Source organism: Nycticebus coucang, chromosome 4 (genome assembly GCF_027406575.1).
Source record: "Nycticebus coucang isolate mNycCou1 chromosome 4, mNycCou1.pri, whole genome shotgun sequence".
Taxonomy (NCBI): Eukaryota; Metazoa; Chordata; class Mammalia; order Primates; family Lorisidae; genus Nycticebus; species Nycticebus coucang.
In genome coordinates this window covers 40,661,797-40,683,457 of record NC_069783.1, presented here as the reverse complement: position 1 = coordinate 40,683,457, position 21,661 = coordinate 40,661,797, and the positions used below count along the sequence as shown (strand labels likewise).

Here is a 21,661-nt window from a genome sequence, read left to right as displayed (position 1 = left end):
TATTACTCAGTGTGCTCAGCCTCAGGGTTTGATCTAAGAACAGGCTAAGACCTCCCACACTATGATTTTAACGTCACATGATATATGTCTTTATTACTTCTGAATCTAAAAGTGGGCCCTGCTTCCTGTGATTTTTAGAATAGCTGGACTTTGATGATAACTAAATCATCAGTCACAGCTGTAACTGTCCTTAATCTGTACTTTCTTGCCCCTTTTAATATATAGTTTACTCTTTTAGATGTCAATTTGTTAATTTTTCCCTCTAGTTTTTTTTTTTTTTTTAAGATTATAACATTTTGAAGGCAGATACCTTGTCCTTTGGAATTTCTCTCAGGATCTCTGATCAGAGGTATACATCATAAATGCTTTCTGAATGACATTTTAATAGGTGTTTCTATTGCCACTTAGAAGGGAATGTCTGTCCAGCAAAGGGTTAAGGGTTAGCAATATAATCAAGAAAAAACAACATTCTCCTTTGCTAACAGAGACAGTTTAGAATACCATATTCATTGTTTTCTCAACTGTCAAGCAGCATAAGCAACTAAGTGGGAAAGCAAAGGAACAGTCTAGTACTTCCAACTATTCTGATACAAAAACACCAATGTTAGAATGAAAATATTTTCCCTGCTTATCAACTGGTAGCATGTATGCTGGAGTTGAAGTATATAACCCAGGCGTCCTCAAAGTGTGGCCCGCGGGCCACATGAAGCGGTATGAATTGTATTTGTTCCCGTTTTGTTTTTTACTTCAAATTAAGATATGTGCAGTGTGCATAGGAATTTGTTCTTTTTTTTTTTTTTTAAACTATAGTCCGGCCCTCCAACGGTCTGAGGGACAGTGAATTGGCCCCCTGTTTAAAAAGTTTGAGGACCCCTGATATAACCTAAACCCTTCAAACAATTCCTGCCAATACACTATAGTGGAAGAACATGAGCCTTAGAGATTTAAGTCCCAGGTATGCCTTAGTAGCTGTTAGACTTTGGCTTCACTTCCCTAATATGGAAAATAACAATAATACTTAGTGCTTAGAATTGTGACTGATTAAGACAACAATCTGTAAAGCATAATATGAGGTCTCATAATATGAGAACAACTTGCAACCATTCTAAATTCTTTCTAGCAATAGCTTATATAATTTAGTGTGCTATAATATTTCTTTATAAGATTTAAAGTGCCCACAGAAGAGCAAGTATAGGTAAATAAGCTAGAAATCTGCTGATTTTACTACTTTATGTTGAAAACAGGGGTCACAAATCCATATGCAGGAAATGCAAATAAGAGAAGTGGGAGAGTACAGAATGACTGGGGGTGAGGAAACTAGCATACTCTCACCCTCTGTCAGGAAGGGAGCAGCTACTCAGCTCTATGAAGGATGTGGGCCCAGTTATTGATCTTGTTTTTCAAGGGAAATAGGAAATCTATAATTTATTGTGACATCTCTCAGTTTTTAAATGTTTCTCCTTTGCCTAAAAAGGGAAAATATTGTGTGAAAACACACCTTTGGCCTGCACACAACAAACATGTCACCAGTTTGTAACCTTTTTTTTTTTTTGCAGTTTCTGGCCGGGGCTCGGTTTGAACCCTCCACCTCTGGCATATGGGGCCGGTACCCTACTCCTTTGAACCACAGGTGCTGCCCTGTAACCTTTTTTTTTTTAAGATGACAGTCTTTATCTTGGGTATTAGGTAAAAAATATAGATGAATAAGAGCCTCTTTCCTCCAGTCACTGTCAAATTCTAATTGCTAACTTTTTCTTGAGATTCTCAAGTTTTGTGATCATACAGTCAATGTTTTTATTACCCCAAGGCTACTGCCTGGCTGTGCTCACTGTAAACTACATAGCAAAGTGAAGGTTAAGGGATGGGCCACAGGACTGACCAGAATATGAGATCAGTAACATTAATATAAAATCTGGTGGTCTAGAAAAAGAGAGATAAAGAAATTATTAAACTATCCACTTCATGATAGTTAGGAAACAGTATAGCGCTATCAGTATTTAGGGGCCGGCACTCTACTCCTGAGCCACAGGCACCACCCCTGCACTATCAGCATTTAATAATGAAGATGCTTACTTAAATGTAATTAATCTCAATGTTTATCTCCAATCTGGGCATACTGAAAATTTCTGGGATGGAGAGGGAGTGAATAGAACACAAGCTTTGATTTAACCAGACCCTTATTTAAATCTCAGCTTTAGAACTTACTAGCTTAGGCTAAAAAAAAAAAAAAAAAAAAAAAAATGTATATTCTTAATTGAATGTGATCAGCGATAGTTTATAAAGAAAAAATTCTGTAGGATATTGTTGATAAAAGCTGTTACGTCATTTCTCTAGACACATACACTATCAAACACTTAAGGGCCAGGTGTGGTGGCTCATGCCTGTAATCCCAGGAATCTGGGAGGCCGAGGCGGGCGGATCACCTAAGCTTACGAGCTCAAAACCAGCCTAAACTATAGCGAGACCAGCCTAAGCTATAGTGAGACCCCATTCTCTTGCCTCAGCCTCCTGAGCAGCTGGGACTACAGGCGCCAGCCACAACGCCTGGCTATTTTTTTGTTGCAGTTTGGCCGGGGCTGGGTTTGAACCCGCCACCTTCGGCATATGGAGCCGGCGCCCTACTCACTGAGCCACAAGTATTTTTTTGCCAAACAAAAAAATTTCAAGTCCCAGGTAATGGTGCAGTTATTTTGTAGTTATAATTCATATTTTAAAATGTCTATGAAATCTATAAAGATGTTTGGATTTTGTTGCAGTTTGGCAGGAGCCAGGTTCGAACCCGCCACCCTCAGAATATGGGGCCAGTGCCCTACTCACTGAGCCATAGGCACTGCCCTGTTTGGATTTTGAACAGCAAACTTTATTTGTATTATCATAAAGCCTAAATTTGACCCCTTTTCAATAGTATAGCTATAGGAATAAATCATAAAATGTGGATCCCCAAATTTAAAAAAGGGAGGGGATTGGGGCAGATATAATCTAATCATCCAACCTTCTTATTTCTTTTTTTTTTTTTTTTGGCGGGGGCTGGGTTTGAACCCGCCACCTCCGGCATATGGGACCAGCGCCCTACTCACTGAGCCACAGGCGCCGCCCCAACCTTCTTATTTCAAAGATTTAAAAAATCGCCAGATATTATACAGTTAGTTTATTAGCTAGGACAAAACCCAAGTCTGAAAAATTTGACCAAGTACTAAAATGCTACCTTAATTTTCTTTGTTCTATAGGTAGAGGTCTATTAGCTGGTAAATTTTCCTGAATTTTTAATTACACGAGGGGAAGGGGCACACATAAGAAAAGTATAAAAGACATGAACCTAACCCCTTAGCAGTTTACATCAGAGACACAAGCAAGTCTCATGCACCTGCTAATAAACTGATAATAACCATAATAATAATCCAACTCAGTTACCTACACTTTTGAATCTAAATCTCCTTTAATCAGACTTTTCTTTGCTGTTTTGTTTATAATTGTGCCATAAAATTACTTAAAAATATCAGATATAAGTGTTCGCAACAATATCAGACATATAGAACTTCTAAAAGACTTGCTATACTGCTGAAAACTTTTCTATAGGCAAAATGTGATTGTTTTTTAAAAACCCTCTGCAATCACTAAGGAAGAATTATTTTAAGCACTAAATAAATGAAAAAGCCTTCCATTGTATCTGTGTACACCAAGTTGTACTTTACTCTTAAAAAATAAGAAATTTGAAGAAGAAACTTCAAATGTCAAACGTTTATTTTATTCCTCTTGCTTTGCTTCTTAATTAACTATAGTAGGAGGGAGATCAGAAGGCCCCACTACAAAACATTTAAGACTGTATATGAAATTCTGATTAAATAGGATTAATGAGGTTTTGACTTTAATGTTTTCTTTTCTTTATAAGAAAAAAATCTCTTTTCTTCTGCCCTTGGACTTTGATTAATGTTTTATTTCTAAAAACAACAACAAAAAAAACCCAACCTTGAGTCACATAAAGGAGTATGTGAAGATCTGGGTAGTCAGCATATGGGTGCTCATTACTTGCATGGGTTTTTAGACAGATTAAAATAATTCACAATCTTTTTGTAATTTTTATTTATTCCTTTTTTCTTGTCACCCTCAATAGAGTGCCATCGTCACAGCTCACAGCAACCTCAAACTTCTGGGCTCAAGTGATCCTTTTGACTCACTCCCAAGTAGCTGGGACTACAGGTGCCTGCCATAACACCTGGCTGGTTTTTTCTATTTTTAGTAGAGACTGGTCTTTCTCAGGCTGATCTGGAATTCCTAAGCTCAAACTGGCTTTTGGACAGGAGCGCAGTGGTTTGCTTATAGCTCACTGTAATCTTGAACTTCTCGGCTCAAGTGATCTTCCAGTCTCAGCCTCCAGAGTAGGTGGGCCTGCTCCAGCACATCTGGCTAATTTCTCTTTTCTTTCTTTTTTAAGTAGAGATGAGATCTCATTCTTGTTCAAGGTAGCCTCAAAATCTTGAACTCAAGCAATCCTCCCTCCTTGGTCTCTCAAAGTACTAGGATTAGAGGTGTGACCTACCATGCTTGGCCCAGCCCTAGTTTAGATTTTCTTTTTAAATACACATACGGTGAAAATACAGCATGAGTGAAATGCTTTAATCACAATAAAATAAATATGTACAAAATTAGGATGTTCTCTTATGCAAAGTTAGATTCTCAATGCCAAGAGGAGGCAGTTGGGGCTTTTTTCTTAACTGAAAGAAAAGAGAATGTCAAGAACACATATTCTTAGAAGTTGGGACAGTTTCTATTTTAAAAAAATTGGACTGTCTTTAAATGTGGTTTAATCTAGATACTTGTTACCAACTATAAAATGATGAAATCAGATCCTTGCTTCACAGGGCTTAAAAAATATCTCCAACAGAGAAGAGGTCCCCTTTGGGGGGGGGAGTCTCCTTTTAAAACACACAGAATACTTGAAGAAAGCCCAGATATAGGGATCCAGGTTGTATTTAAATGACTTATTATAATGGGTTATTTTTCAATTTTAGAACTAAGAATGTAACTCCTTTTGAAATGTAGATTTTAGTTTCCTAGCCTTTCTACTTATCCACACTAAACAGACTTAAAAAGCTAGCACCCTTCTTCCTAAATGTGGAATTGTATAGTTTAGAGTACTATCTCAGTACCAAGAATCTATTTGTAGTTCAATTATGGCTTTTTTTTTTTTTTTTTGGTTTATTTCAAACTGCATACTCTCTGAGTAGGTGTTAATATACTCCCTCTCAACAAGCGACACAACCTATGGTGTCAGCAGGACACTGCTATCATATATCCTTATTCTTTCATTTTTTTTTTTTCTTGCAGTTTTTGACAGGCTGGGTTTGAACCCGCCACCTCTGGTATATGGGGCTAGTGCCCTACTCCTTTGAGCCACAGGCGCCGCCTATTCTTTAAGTTTTAATGTTCAGTTTCCACAAGTGTGAACAGGTTTTAGGACCTAACATGCTCAGAGCCAACAGCTCAGAAAATGTGAAGCAGCACACTAAACAAAAGCACCTGCATTCAAGTTCTTTAAATTAAGGTAGTTTACATGCACGCTAGTGAAGGGCAGGATGACAGACTATCCTTTATTTTCTGTTTGCTGGAAAAAGGAGCTTTCAAAAAGTTATCAAAAAGACTTTAGTGATATCTAATCTAAGCCTAAACATATGTAAGGAAACTGAGGCCTGAGGTCTTAAGAGTCATAGGAAAAATTTATTACTAGATGAACAATGTTTCATATTTTTTTCATTTTCTTTGGAAAACAGAATTTTGAGCTTCTCCCAACCAAAGTTGACTTTAGTTAGTGTAGAACTGTGGTTCTTTAATCTTCTGTGATATGTGTCATTTTACAACCCTAACTAGGTTTCATGTTTACTAATCTTAAGCTCTTTCCACTATACCACTTGAGAGGTGCCTAATGAAACTTCTGTTGCTGAAGTGAATCCATATTTAGTAAATGTAATGGCTAACAAAAATTGAATGTACTCTATGATCAATGAGTTCCTTGCTATTCCTTAAAACAGCAAGAAAGCTCTTCTCTCAGAGCTATGTACTTCCAGCTTCTTCCATTCATGAAATTCTTTCTACAGATCAACTTATTTTACTCACTTATTTCAGGTAGCTCAAATGCCACCGTATCAGAAATGTCTTCCCTAACTACATATTAGACAGCAATTCTTGGCCAGGCATAGTGGCTCACCTCTGTAATCCTAGCACTCTGGTGAGGGGGTGAAGCCGAAGAATCACTTGAGCTCAGGAGTTTGAGACCAGCCTGAGAAAGAATAAGGCCCCATCTCTAATAAAAACAGAAAAATTAGTCAGGCACAGTGGTACATGCCAGTAGTCCCAGCTACTTGGGAGTCTGAGGCAGAAGGATCTCTTGAATCCAGAAGTTTGAAGTTGCTGTGAGCTAGCTGATGCCATGGCACTCTAGCCTGGCAACAAAAAACAAACAAAAAGCAACACTAAAAAACCCTATCAAAACCCTGGCAATTCTATCCTCCTCCTCCTCTTTTTTTTTTTGCAGTTTTTGGCCAGGGCCAGGTTTGAACCCACCACCTCCGGTATATGGGGCCAGCACCCTACTCCTTTGAGCCACAGGCGCCGCCCCTATCCTCCTCCTCCTTTCTAATATGTATTGCCTTCTGACATATTAAGTATTTATTATCTGCTTTGTCTATGTAGAATGAGTAAGTTCCACACAGTTTAGACACTGTGATTACTGCCACTCTAAGTGCCTGGGAGAGGGCCTGACAAAGTAAGCACTCAATAAATATTTGTTAAATGAATAAACAAATGTATAAAATGTGTATCTGATAAAGGACAATAAAGAAACATTAGAATTGTAATAGCTATTAGAATGACAAGTTTATTCAGGGTTTCTTTCCTCAATTTTAAAATTATTTGAACAACCATTTGGCTACAACAAATCACCAATGGAATTTAGACAGTATTTATTCCAAAATGACATTTAAAGTATTTTTCATCTGAAACCATTTTTAGAAAGGTAGCTAGTAAGAAACAGTCAATTAATTTTCATTTTTCTAAGATACTGTGATTATTCTTCCAGCTTAATACACCTGTGCAGTTAGGATACTAGTGCACTGATGTGGTAGCTAGGCAAGAATGAAACTAATTTTAGAGCAGTGAAGCAGCACTATTAGAGGAAGTAAGAGTTAAATTTAGTGATTGATGAGTTCCCCTTTTCTTTCCTTTCTTTTTTTTGAGACAGAGTCTCACTTTGTTGCCCTCGGGAGAGTGCTGTGGCATCGCAGCTCACAGCAACCTCAAACTCTTGGCTTAAGCATTCTCTTGCCTTAGTCTCCCACGTAGCTGGGACTACAGGCACCCACCACAATGCCTGGCTATTTTTTTGTTGCAGTTGTCATTGTTGTTTAGCTGGCCAGGGCTGGGTTTGAACCCCCCAGCCTCAGTGTATGTGTCTGATGCTGTAACCACTGTGCTATGGGCACTGAGCCAAGTTCTCCTTTTCAATTAAGCAGATTTCTTCCTAGTACGGATCTGAGTCATTTAGGTTCTCGGTATGACCAGATCATTAATTATGTGCTAATTCTAAATACCTATAGTTTGAGGTTCTACAAGAGAAAAGTGATTTAAGATTATTCAAGTCTAAAAAAACAATATGAGGACATTCAGATTTTGCCCTAGAAATGAGGACATGGAATATTTATTTTGATATTTAAAAATATATATATGTATAATCATCATGGGGAATTGGTTCCAGGACCTCCTGCAGGCATCAAAATCCATATATGCTCAAGTTTATATGCAAAAGGGTGAGTATTTGCATATAATCTATGCATACTTTAAATCATCTCTAGACTACTTACCTGTCTAAAATCCACCTACTTCTTTCTATAGCCTCTGCCACAAGCTCAGTCAGGCCTGAACTACATAACAGACTGAAGCAGAGTTATCCTCGCAGGTATACCATAACAATTAGAGTCTATTCTCCAGATAGGATAATACCTGCTATTCTCCAGATAGGATAATACCTGATTAAAGGGGCAGAATACACTCAAATTCCAAAAATGAGACTCAATGCAAAGAATCTTTGATGTTATCAAATTCCAAAAGTTCAGACAATCTTTTTGAGGTAAAATTCTTGTAAGAGAATTTACCTTATTTTTCTATATCCTTTTCTAGCTTTCATTCCATCTTTCTCCCCAGCTACTGGCTGAATTCTGTTAAGAGCTGCTTCTGAAGCAAAATCCTCCCCTTTTATGCTATTTACCTGAATGGTTTCACAAATTGTGTCACCAATACAAACCACTTTTATATGCCAATCTGAAGTTCCTTTCTTCTTCCAAAGAACATACCGCAAGAAGAGAAAAGGCAGGCAGCTCTTTCTCATTTACCCTATATGGATTTTATAAAATTCGAGCTCTTTGGCAAAACATCTAATAATAACAGCACCTTTTTATAGTTACAGTGTTTTCTATTTTTAAAGTACTTTCATATATATTATTTCATCCTTCAGCAATCATGTGAAATAAGCTTAACAGTTATTATTCTCAGGTTAGAAAACTACTCAAAAGACATTGCTGGCTCGGCACCTGTAGCTCAAGCAGCTAGGGAGCCAGCCACATACACCAGAGCTGGCGGGTTTGAATCCGTCCTGGGCCCACCCAACAAGGACAACAAAAAAATAAAAAAAAAGAAAAAAATAGCTGGGCGTTGTGGCGGGCACCTGTAGTCCCAGCTACTTGGGAGGCTGAGGCAAGAGGATCACTTAAGCCCAAGAGTCTGAGGTTTGTGAGCTGTGATATCATTGCACTCTACCCAAGGCAACAGCTGGAGACTCTGTCTCAAGAAAAAAACACAAAACAAACAAACAAACAAAAAAAAGACATTGTCATTTGGCCTAACTCACAAGGCTGTTATGTACAAGTGCCAGGACCAAATATTAAACACAGCAATTTCCCTTTTACTGCTCTTTCTACTACATATTATTGCCTTGATTTTTAAAAAATGTTTTCATATATGAGAATTGCCTTCATAAATAAATTACATTTTCCCCTTAAAGCATGTCAACCACTATTTAATCTATATTGTATTATAAAGAAAGAAAGAACTAACTAAAGGAGAAGAATGCCACCAAAATTCAACTTCATTTAGATTTCTATGTAAAAACAAATGATCCAAAGCAGATTACAAATAAATATCTCCTTTCTAATTAGAACCAAAGAAAGTAAAAATCCACAGAAGTGAAGTTAGATTTCTAATAAAAATTGTAACTACACTGCAGCTGGTTACAATAGCCCAGAAAACAGAGATAACCACTACACATAGAGATGAGCTGGGAAAAGCATGCACAGAAAGGACATGCTTCCCTTTACAACAGCATGCTTCAATTAAATCTGCAGGCAATCTAAAAAAATGTAAAACTGATGTAACAAAACTTACCTACTTTGTAATTAAGTTAAACACACATTTATAAAAAGTATGCTCTCCTGTTTTGGTCAGAACAAGCTAACAACAGCAAGTAGCCAGAAATTACAATTAATATGAAGTAGTATGAAAGAAAATTTTACGAGGAAATGGATTTGCTAGACTCATTATACTTTCAGTCTTAGCATCAAGAAATGAGTGATTATCGCAATGAGATTGGCAAGACAGGAAATTGAGTTAAAATTTATCAATCTTTTAAATGGCTTTTCCAAGTATAACTTTTTTTTTAAAGAGATGAACCTCCCTCTAGTACCTTATTCCTCTTTGTAATGCTGTATTTAATTTTACTGTTCACTTTGAATGTTTAGCTCTCAAAGAAATAAGATGGAATTTTTAAAATGTAGTTGGATTCACTAGTCCCAATTATAATGATACTTCCTTTGATAAGAGGAATGTCAGGTAGTATAAATAATGAAAAGCCAAATAAGAGATCCAGGAAGAAATTAGAAGGCGACCAACTGCATAGCTTATTCTTACCTTGGCTGTTTTTTTCACGGGTTGATATTTTTGCTGGTTAAGACAAAAATGACATATCTTACAATAAAAATTGGGCATTTTTAAAAATGACTATAGCAATGTACTTCTCTTTGACTACTATGAAGTTATAAAGTACACTTAATGAAAATAATCAGTATTTTTATCAATTAGCAAAAATTAAACTGACATAGAAAAGCAAAATAAATATCTTTAAAAAAATATTTTTAATTTACCTTGGTTGATGATGACATCTTTATGCCTAAAAAAGGAATTCAAAGAACACACTTATTTTATAATTTTATATGGTTGACCATTAGCATCACTTGAAGAAAATGTAAAAGCTTTAATGCCTAGGCCATTAACTAGATAAATCTCTAGAAGTAAAATTAAGGAATCAATATTGTTTTTTAGTTTCTCACTGGTCTCAACTACTAATATACACTACTTTATAGAATAATGAATAACCTAAGATCACCTGAATAGCGAAAGCAGAAAAAGAATTTATGTGGTGGATGCTTGTAATCCCAGCTACTGAGGTAGATCCCTTGAACCCAAGACATCAAGGCTGCAGTTAGCTTTGATTGTGCCACTGCACTCCAGCCTGGGCAGTGAGGGAGATCTCATCTCTTTTAAAAAACACCCCCTTAAAACTCCCCCAAAATACCTTCATAAAAAATACTCTAATCTTACAGGATTACTATATAAATACTACACAAATTATAATACAGTTTTAAAAAAAAGATTCAAACTAGACATACATAATTATACATGGAAATGTGAGTCACAGAATTAATTTTCAGATACAATAGAAAAACAATACTTACTTGTCTGCATTTTTTATAACTTTCGATATTAATTTTGATGTTGAAGCTGTTCTCAATAATTTATTACGACTATCATCTGAATTTTCCCATGAATTATGTGACTTTTCAGCTGTTGATGGTCGTTTTATACTAGAAGAAACATATTAATTTCTTAGAGAAAAATTCTAACTAGCAAAGACATGTAATTGATAGTTTAAATAGAGCACAAAAGAAGCAATTAACATTTCCTTAAAGCTAATCCAGGAAAAAGAAGGAAGGATTAGTTGAAAGGCTCTGCTTGGATGAGTGAAGGATTTAAACAAGGCAATTACCAAGTCCGTTTTATAATTTTCCATACGGTTCAGAAAATTCAATAGGACAAATATTACCTGTCTTAAAAAACTATATCTTGACTTGGACTCCGTACCTCAGCAGTTAGGAAGCTGGCCACATACAGCAGGTTTGAATCCAGCACAGGCTGCTAAACAATAAGTATAAAAAAACCCCAAAAAAACAAACAAAAAAATAGCTGGGTGTTGTGGCAGGCACCTGTAGTCTCAGCTACGTGGGAGGCTGAGGCAAGAGAATCGTTTAAGCCTAGGAGTTTGAGTTTGCTGTGAGCTGTGACAGCACTCAGCACTCTACCGAGGGCAACATAGGAGACTGTTACAAAAACAAACCAATAACAAAAAAACCCTAAACCTTTTGTGTTAACAGAAAAATCTGAGTAATATTTCTTGTAATTTGTAGTTATAAAACACAGCCAATTACAAGGATGTCATTTTCATTTTTTAAGTAATTATGTATTCATGTAATTATATATGGTCCAAATGACAATTTCTGAATAAATTGTGGGACTAAAAGTAAAACTGTTGTTTATATCTTCAGAGACAATTTTACCCGTTATCAGAAATAAACAAGATGTAGCACAAGAATGTGGTATTACCAAGGATAATATATTTATATTTATAATATAAATATATATTTATATATTCCTTGTTATATATTTATATATATATTTATAACAACTTTTTGCTGCATTGTTAATTATCCTCAAGCTCATCCAGTCTTCAACACTTCTTGTAATTGTAAATTCAAAGAGCAATTTAGAAAGGCAAGCACATTTCCAGGAGATCTCAAGAAGCTGAAAATAAGATTCTGGGACATAGGAGACACTAAGTCAAATAAGAAACTTAAAGAGACTGATTATCAAAAGCCACCTTTAACCAACAAACAGTCCAAAGTTGCGGAATATTAATAAGCTATTATCCAAGAAAAACTCCACAGGAGACAAGGCAGAAAAATCACAAACCACTTAGATGCGTGAGATACACAGACAAAGCATTTTGTAAATAGTACACATGCATCAATCAAGTGAAGGGTATTTTGGTTTCTCAAATTTCCATTAGAGACTTGAAGCAAAATATTAGACTGATCAAATAAAAATATAAACCTTTTAGAAATAACTTTCATTTATTTTACTAAAATTCTAGCCAGTTCTAGGAATGATTTAATAGTTTCCTATGATTTCCAAACAGAAGTATGATAAAATATATTTATACCTAATCATAAAGCTTGAATCAGCATTTCTAAACAGGCAAATTTAATTAAGTTTGTCTCAATATTTGATTATGAGGCAGCTGTAGCACTGAACTCGCAGCATGCAGTTTTAGATCCCCAATTTAGGCTCAAACACAGCATTAGAATGGTTCTCCCTTCTCTCCCTCTCAGAACTTTAAAATATTAATTATTATAGACATAGAGAGAAGCCCAAAGCAAGCAAAGAAAAGACCAAGTGAAATGGATTCATTTTGCTCCTCTAGCAAGAACTAATCCTCCCAAGACCCAAAACTGAAACTGAGATGCAGCCACAATGAAGAGTCAGTGGTTGAAAAGGGCCCTAGCATGTTGAAGGTTGTAATGATGCCAAAATATGGTAATGTTAATTACACATGGCCATTTTCTATCAATGGCTATAAACTTACACATAGTTATATATAAACTAAAAATTTATTATAAAAATATTGTTTAGGTTTTATAGATTATTTCTGCCTTCCTTTCATGGGATTGTTTACAATTTAGTGTTTTTTACACTTTTAACTGAGAATTGATGACCTTAAATCTTTATTCTCCAATGTGCTATTAAACATAGATTTTAACAATGAAGGGTGGAAAAAGTCACCAGTTTTTTTCTTAGAATCCATAAGTAGCCAACTTTTTCCCAAGGCACAGAATTTAGGTATCATTACAACCATTCCCTAGACCTGTACTTAGGGACAATTAAAACCTTTTGGTGGGAGTAGAATTCTTGCTTTCTGGAGTTTGTCTGTGTATTTGGAGAGGCTGTGAAGTGGGCTGGGGAGAAGGTGATGCTCGAATTTGTGGACTTTGATCATTAGAATGAGATTCCTCTTTTTTTTCTCTCTGTCCTTGTGGTTTTTCTTTCTTTTTTTCTGTACCACTGTAAAATAAAGTATAAGATGGAACAACACATATTTAAACAAATTAAAAAAAAAATCAACTGATAGAAAAGTGATTAGTATATAAATTCAAAACCCCAAATCATACAGCTAATACAACTTACACTGTTTTCATTCAAAGAATGAAAGAATATTTCAAGAATATTTCTTTGAAAACTCTGGAATCTATTAAAATCTTTACTTGAAGAATTTGTAAAAATTCTAAGGTAATATATCCTGAGAAGACTGACCCTCTGGACAGAAATGACCTCTAATGAATTCTGCCATCTGAGCAGATTTTGGGGAGATAACAGTAGCTCTCTTAACTGACCTCAATTACCCAAATCAAAGGATTAGTGACACTTTCCATAACTGTGTAAAGCATACTGACTCATGCCTGAACATACTAAATATTCATGTTTAACAGGTTATTATTCTCCAAATCCTCTGTTTCTTCTATATACTTCTACTCCTGCTAGGTGAAGTTTAAATTTATCAAGAGTTTGTTTTTTCCCATGCCTATTTATGTCAGTTGTAGTTATTTTAATTATATGAGCTAATTAAATAAAAAGAGAATTGATGAAATATATATAGAAAAGAGAATCAAACTTTCTATGAAAACTATATTGTAGGTTCTGTAAAGACCGTAAAAACCAATTACTAGGGTGGCGCCTGTGGCTCAGAGGAGTAGGCGCCAGCCCCATATGCCGGAGGTGGCGGGTTCAAACCCAGCCCTGGCCAAAAACTATAAAACAAAACAAAACAAAACAAAAAAAAAAAACAATTACTGACTGGGCATAGTGGCTCACGCCTATCATCCTAGCACTCTGGAAAGCTGAGACAGGAGGATCACTTGAAGTCGGAAGCTGGAAACCAGCCTGAGCAAGAGTGAGAACCTGTTTCTATTAAAAATAGAAAAATTAGTTGAGTATGGTGGTGTGTGCTTGTATTCTCCACTACTTGTGGGGTTTGAGGGAGGAGAATTGCTTGAGCCCAGAAGTTTGAGGTTGCTGTGAGCAAGGCCCAGGCCATGGCATTCTAGCCTGGGAGATGGAATAAGATTCTGCTTCCCCCAAAAATGCTATTAAATTTATGTAGGTGACACAATTTAAAAACTCATAAATACAGAAATAGGTTCTAAATTATTGTTTTGCTAGTTTAAAATTTCTTAGTCTGCCTTAATGAAAAAGTTATAAAAATTTATGGACATATTTTATGAAAACCAACAAGGAACTTGATCAGAGACACATTTAGAAAGGAGACGGGAGGCTTGCTCTTTCATTAAAAAATAGACAAATGAGCTCAGCGCCTGTGGCTCAAGCGGCTAAGGCACCAGCCACATACACCTGAGCTGGCGGGTTCGAATACAGCCCGGGCCCGCCAAACAACAATGATGGCTACAACCAAAAAATAACCGGGCATTGTGGCGAGCGCCTGTAGTCCCAGCTACTTGGGAGGTGGAGGCAGGAGAACAGCTTGAGCCCAGGAGTTGGAGGTTGCTGTGAGCTGTGATGTCACAGCACTCTACCCAGGGCAATAGCTTGAGACTCTGTCTCCAAAAAACAAAACAAAACAAAACAAATGAATATAGGTGAATATATTTTAAATTAAATTATTTAAGATATTTATACAGAAAATTCTTAAGATTCTGCACTTTGATGCTTGATTAATGAACCTCCTGCCATTCCTAATCACCCTGGATAAAAGTACTTACATTGCGCACTTTTGAAAGTATCACAAAACAAGGGAATCAAGACTTGAATTCCAGTGTTAAAAAGGTAGAAACTATTAATGCATAGTTTTAAATCACAGGATCCTTTGTAATTTGACTATGAGGTGCACAATCTATAAGGAAGTATGTTCAAGAACACTTTAAACAAATAAACATAGTATATACAATTTACCTATTAAGAATCATTATAATAGTTTAAAATGTTACCGTTTTGACAATGATATTTCTTAATCTGATTCAGTTTTGATACCTTCTGATTTCAGTCTGGCCCCTGACTACCTATTTCATATCTAATTTTTTTTTAATGTGCTAAGAAATACAATTCTACTTCAAAATATTATCAGCCAGGTGCAGTGGCTCACGCCTGTAACTGTAGCACTTTGGAGGCAAGGGAAGTAGACTGCCTGAGCTCACGGGTTCGAGACCAGCCCACACCAGAGGAAACCTTGTCTCTTAAAATAGCCAGGCATTGTGGCGGGCACCTATAGTCCCAGTTACTTGGAAGGCTGAGGCAAGAGAACCACTTGAGCCCAACAGTTTGAGGTTGTGGTGAGCTATGATGCTATAGCACTCTACAGAGAATGATAAAGTGAGACTCTGTCTAAAAAAAAAAAAAAAACAGATCTTATCAACTTTGAAATTTAAAAGCTGAATTAGGGATGCACCTGTGGCTCAATGGGTAGGGTGCCAGCCCCATATACCGAGGGTGGTGGGTTCAAACGCGGCCCCAACCAAACTGCAACAAAAAAATAGCCAGGTATTGTGGGCGGGCACCTGTAGTCCCAGCTGCTAGGGAGGCTGAGGCAAGAGAATCACCTAAGCCCAGGAGTTGGAGGTTGCTGTGAGCTGTGTGACACCATGGCACTCTACCAAGGGTGATAAAGTGAGACTCTGTCTCTACACACACACACACACACACATACGTATGCACAAAAATCTGAGTTAGAAGTTGCTACTTGGTTCATCTTCAAACCACCCTGAATGCATAGGCCATTAGTTTTACGTGGGCCCAGTATACAACCTAAAAGAGAGATTTTCCTTCTGGGTTATTTAAAAGCAAAATATAGGGCCCCTGATTCATACTGTAACAAACTCAGCTGGTCTGTCCATAATACATACTACATAACAACAGCATAATAGCTATATAAGAAAATGGGCTAAATCCAAACTTTTAATGGATACAACATGGAAATTTTTAAACATTTCCACCATGAGTTTGTTTTCTTGTAATTTGCTCCTTTCTCCTGAAAGTGGAACACAGGAAATAAATTTTGGCATATTTGGATAGGAAAGTCTATATTCTGTAATTATAAGTTCATAGATTGAATTATAGAAGGAATTCTTTACCACTCCTGTAGCCTCCTTTGGTTAAGCACCCAAATCTATGTTGATAAATAACTTAGTCATTGGCATCAGTTTAATGAGATAAGCATTTTCTATTAATATATTATTAAACACATTATCCTATTACTTAAAAATTTTCTTCATTCATTCTTTGTAGAAAGCAGTAAGATTATGCAGTTAATCTCCTCTGGTCTCTCCAAACTCTACATGGACTTGCTAGAAATTTCAAAAAAAAGGGAAAAAATCCTGTATGCAATTTTATTAGAATAAATTAATGGACGACAAGAACATATAGAATACAAATCTGTAATCCACTGACACTTTTATATGCAGTAATTCCACAGGCTTCCTCCCCGCCATCCCTTAATGTGCATATACAAACACACACACAGTACATTTTGAATTAAGCCTTAACAGCTGAGTGTGGTCACTCAAGCCTGTAATCCTAGCACTCTGGGAGGCCAAGCTGGGTGGACTGCTTGAGCCCAGAAGTTTGAGACCAGCCTGAGCAATAGTGAGACCCCATCTCTACTAAAAATAGAAAAAACTAGCCAGATATGGTGGCAGGCATCTGTAGTCCCAGCTATTGAGGAGGCTGAGGCAGAAAAATCATTTGAACCAACCTCAAACTCTTGGTTGCTGAGTTTGCTGAGGTTTCTGTGAACTATGATGACACTTTGGCACTCTACGCAGGGCAACAAACTGAGATTCTATGTCTCCCAAAAAAGAGAATTAAGCCTTAATTGTAGAGTTACAGAATAAAAATTAGGTGGGCCTGGTAGCTCAGACCTGTAATTCAAGCTACTCAGAAGGCTGACACTGGAAGATCACTTGAGGCTAGGAGTTTGAGACCAGCCTAGGCAACACAGTGAGATCTCACTTACCCTAATTCCCCATTCTGACTCTAAAAAAATTAGCTGGATGTGGTGGTGGGTGCCTGTGGTCCCAGCTACTCAGGAAGCTAAGACAAAAGGACTGCTTGAACCCAGGAGTTTGGGCTGCAGTGAGCCATAACTACACTACTGCATGCCAGCCTGGGTGACAGAAACCCTAACTTGTAAAAGAGAGAGAGAGAGAATAATTTAACCTCTCATGGGTATAGATATATATCAAAGATTCCACTTTTCCTTTTAAAATGCTATATAAATTACAGCATATTTTTATGAAAAATTCACTAATTTCTTTAAACACAGGAATACTTATTGATAAATGCTTATTAAAAATAAATAATTAAAAAGAAACAAAACCAAACCAGGGAATGAAACCGCTTTCTTTAGTAAGAACCAAGCTTCCTCATACAACTTGACAGGTATGAATAGGAACTATGAGCATGGGCCAGAAGAAGTCAAAGGACAGGGCGGCGCCTGTGGCTCAGTGAGTAGGGCGCCGGCCCCATATGCCGAGGGTGGCGGGTTCAAACCCGGCCCCGGCCAAACTGCAACAACAACAACAACAAAAAAATAGCTGGGCGTTGTGGCGGGCGCCTGTAGTCCCAGCTACTCGGGAGGCTGAGGCAAGAGAATCGCGTAAGCCCAAGAGTTAGAGGTTGCTGTGAGCCGTGTGACGCCACGGCACTCTACCAAGGGCGGTACAGTGAGACTCTGTCTCTAAAAAAAAAAAAAAAAAAAAAAAGAAGTCAAAGGACATGCTCACTTGAATACCAGACAGCTCTATTTCATGTTCTTTCAAAAGCAAACTGATTTATCACATTCAGAAAATTTTGTAATTATTAAATTTTTTCCCCTTTATAAATGGGTACCTTTTAGCAGCAGATGAAAGAGTTTCTTTTCTTGCAATTGAGACAGAGGTGCTGTGACTTGGTTTCCTGTTTGCACCACTTCCATTGGTTATACAGGACAAGGAAATAGCTTCTCGAAGGCTTGGCTGGCCTAAAGATAGTTAAGCAAAAAAGTTTTAGGTATCACACTTGAAAATAGTCTCCTATGTAGAGGTCTCTGAGGGGGTTGTTACTTTAGCGGTCATTTTAGCCTACAAGTCCCCTCCACAGCAATTCATACCTTGCCAATCTGATGAATGTCACTTACTTCTCAACGACATTTACAACAAATCTATGATAATCCCTGCCTCCTCTCAAATGTTATGTGGGGCAGGAGCCAAATGATACAGATTGGTGCAGCACCCCAGATTTTATAAAATTAAGAATGTTTCTTTTGGAGAACTGACCCTTACATTTCAATTTTGCTTCTGGGTTCTTTTACTTCTCAAATGGCAACTGCAATGCTTCATATTTTGGTTTAACCAGCAGTTTCCAGGTGACTGTTACCTTCAGATAAAATTGACTTTTTTACTCCTATATCATTGTGTACTAACAGCTTGTCTTCATATAATGGCACTGGGCTATATTCTCAAATTACATTCACTTGGTCACCCCAAGAAGTCCTAATGGGTTTCCCAGGCACCAGCTGTGACATAATTTGTCTTCCCAGCAGTTAAAACTGCCAAAGTGTTCCCTGGGCCTTCCCTTTTGCTCCAAAGTACAGGTAATTTTTTTCTTTTGGCAAGGATTCAGTTGCAACTGGTGCATATATTATGAATATAATGCTGTCAAAGGGAAAGAATTCTCTGACAGAGCAGAAGGTGTATGAGAAATTTAAATGTCTGGCCACCTTAAAAAACTAATGGGAAAATTTTCTATCTCATTTAACTGGCATACTACAGATGATAACTAAAGATAAACTACAAGAAGAGAACTGAAATGACTAGCTAGGTGTATTTCTGATTTTGGTATTTACTGAATGGCAATACCACTATGAAGTGACACTGCAGAATTAAGTCCTTAATACATATCATTAACATCTAGTTTAAGCCATACCCAAAGACAAGTGATATCCCCTCATATCACCAGCATCTAGCAAAACTATATAATAGCTGTCTTCAGCAAAAGTAAGTTGACCTATCCTTTTACGCATAGCTCCATTTAAAAGAGTCTTATCCTATTTATCCACAGGGGACTAGTCCTGACTTTTGAAGAAAAATCCTCTACAAAATGTAAATACTTTAAGGTGACAGTGGTCATCATTGTCCTGTCACTAATTCATGTGAAAGTGACACTATAAATTCTAATATCACAGAAGGCTAAAAAAAATTCATGAGATAAAACTGTCCACAGTATTAGAAATTATTTTACTTTTTAAGTGGAAGAAGAAAAGCTCATAGCTCTACAAAATAGTTGTATTTTTAAGAAGCATTTTATGAAAACATTTATTTGAAAAGGCTTTAACGTGTTTATTCCAAATTTTCATGCCATTAATATGTCAATCTTATTAAATGTTATAACTAATAGTCGATCTATTTTAGGCTATCACAAATGTCAATAGTCCAGAATCACTTAATATTTTTTCTAATTACTTTCCACAATATACTGTATATAAACTCTAAGATAAAGCTGTTTAGAGTTGCTAATAACAAAATTATGATACTTTAAATATTTACTTTTCTTGATATTTTAATATCAGTATTAGAAAATATAGTTGGGCAAGTTTTTCTAATAAAGGGATATAGAGTAATTAATTCTTAATAATGAACTATGCTAAATAAGTGAGGTGAATATGTTAACTAGTTTGATGTAAACATTCCAAATTGTATATAAAATCAGAACATTGTACTCCATGAATGCAGTAATGTACACAGTTATGATCTAATAAAAAAATGAACTATGCTCATCCATAAGATAATTATTTCCCCAAATGATATAATCCATAACCCCATCAACCCATTTTATAGACTGTTACTGGCTGTGTCCAAGTAACTAAAAATGGAATACTACTCAGCCATAAAAAGAATGAAATAATATCTTTCGCAACAATTCAAATAGAACTAATGTCACTAGCCCATGTGTGGTATCTCAGGAACGGAAAAACAAATACTGCTACGTACTTGGGAGCTAAACAACAGGCATACACAGACACAGAGAATGGTATGATGGACATTAGACGCGTAGAACAGAGGAGAGTGGGAATGGGGTGAAGGACCAAAACCTATATATCAGGTACAACGTACACTACTTGCATGATGGGTACACTAAAAAAAAGCCTTTATTTCACCACTATATAATTCATACATGTAACAAAAAAATCACTTGTACCCTCTAAATCTACTGAAGTTAAAAAAAAAAATGAAAGAATAATCAGTAGCAGACCCCATTTCAGAATATAAGACATTAGCATGTTATAAGAATAGCAGTCAAAGGAATTTTACAATCAATTGGAAGAAACTTAGGATTTATAAAGTTAATTTATAAGGTTATTAATAAGAATTAACAGTTGGTATTATGTGAAAAGAAAAAGTTCCAATGTGTAAGCTCCAGCAGCTTTGTGGCTCTATGAGTGGGTAATTCTGCACTAAACAGCCATTAACAAAACTGATCCTAGACTCATTTTAGAGACAAAGGAACTATGAATAAGGACAATAGGAAGGGACTAGAGAGGACAACTGATATTAAAAAAATATATACATGGGGGTGGTGCCTGTGGCTCTAAGGAGTAGGTGCCAGCCCGATATACCAGAGGTGGCAGGTTCAAACCCAGCCCTGGCCAAAAACTGCAAAAAAAAAAGATCCTAGAGAACAGGCACTATAGCTGTTAAATATTTATATTTCAGTACAATTAGAAGTAGGTACTAAGTAACTGATATGTCCTATCTGCCAAATTTTAAAAAAAGGCAGCCTTAAATATTTGTTTTCCTTACAGAAATATCTCAATAAATCAAAAATGCAAAAGAACAGTCTTTACATTTTTTCACTTAAAACAAGATTACAATGTATTGCTGTTTAGAATAATAAAAAAATTTAATGTTAAGATTAAATTCTCTCATAAAAATCAATTTATAACCAAGTAAATTTTTTCTTGGTTTGATCTTATAAAGTCCTTAACGTTGGTTCTCAAAAAAATAAGAAAACCACAATATAACCTCATTGGCCAAAGTGGTTTCTATCAAGTCTTTTGCCAAACTCTCAAGTCCCTTATTCCCTTTCATCAACCCATTTATCTTACTACCACTAATGAAAAAGATCAATCTTGCCTTCTAACTCTCCACTGTCAACACACAGGCCCAGAGTGCTTCAAGGCGGGAGGTAAAAGAGTAGAAATCACAAAACCAGGCAGAATGATACCTCCCCCCACCAAAAAAAGTTTCCTACCTCCATGCTCTCAGAGTTCCTCAGCATTTCTTTCATATACTTACAGTCTTTCATTCTCCACTCTAACTAGTCCAAACATTCATTCCCATTTTTCTACCACTCAGAATCTGTTGTGCTCTTTCTCTTTTATTTTTTTATTTTCTTTTTTTAGAGACAGAGTCTCACTTTGTCACCCTCCCAGCAACCTCCAAATCCTGGGGTTATGTGATTCTCT

At 36.4% G+C, this 21,661-nt stretch overlaps 1 protein-coding gene across 6 annotated transcripts in view; it reads right to left on the bottom strand.

Annotated features, from left to right (window-relative positions):
• EML4 (EMAP like 4) overlaps positions 1-21,661 on the bottom strand; it is a 259,337-nt gene that overhangs the window by 66,899 nt on the left and 170,777 nt on the right. For 5 of the 6 annotated variants that reach the window (XM_053587448.1, XM_053587443.1, XM_053587444.1 and 2 more), the window contains 5 exons: positions 18,049-18,178; positions 13,042-13,215; positions 10,776-10,904; positions 10,185-10,210; positions 9,952-9,984 (listed from right to left, as the gene is read on the bottom strand). In XM_053587448.1, the coding sequence (XP_053443423.1) occupies positions 9,952-9,984; positions 10,185-10,210; positions 10,776-10,904; positions 13,042-13,215; positions 18,049-18,178 (492 nt within the window). The remainder of the gene's footprint in view (positions 1-9,951; positions 9,985-10,184; positions 10,211-10,775; positions 10,905-13,041; positions 13,216-18,048; positions 18,179-21,661) is intronic. The other variant, XM_053587447.1, reaches the window with a different exon arrangement.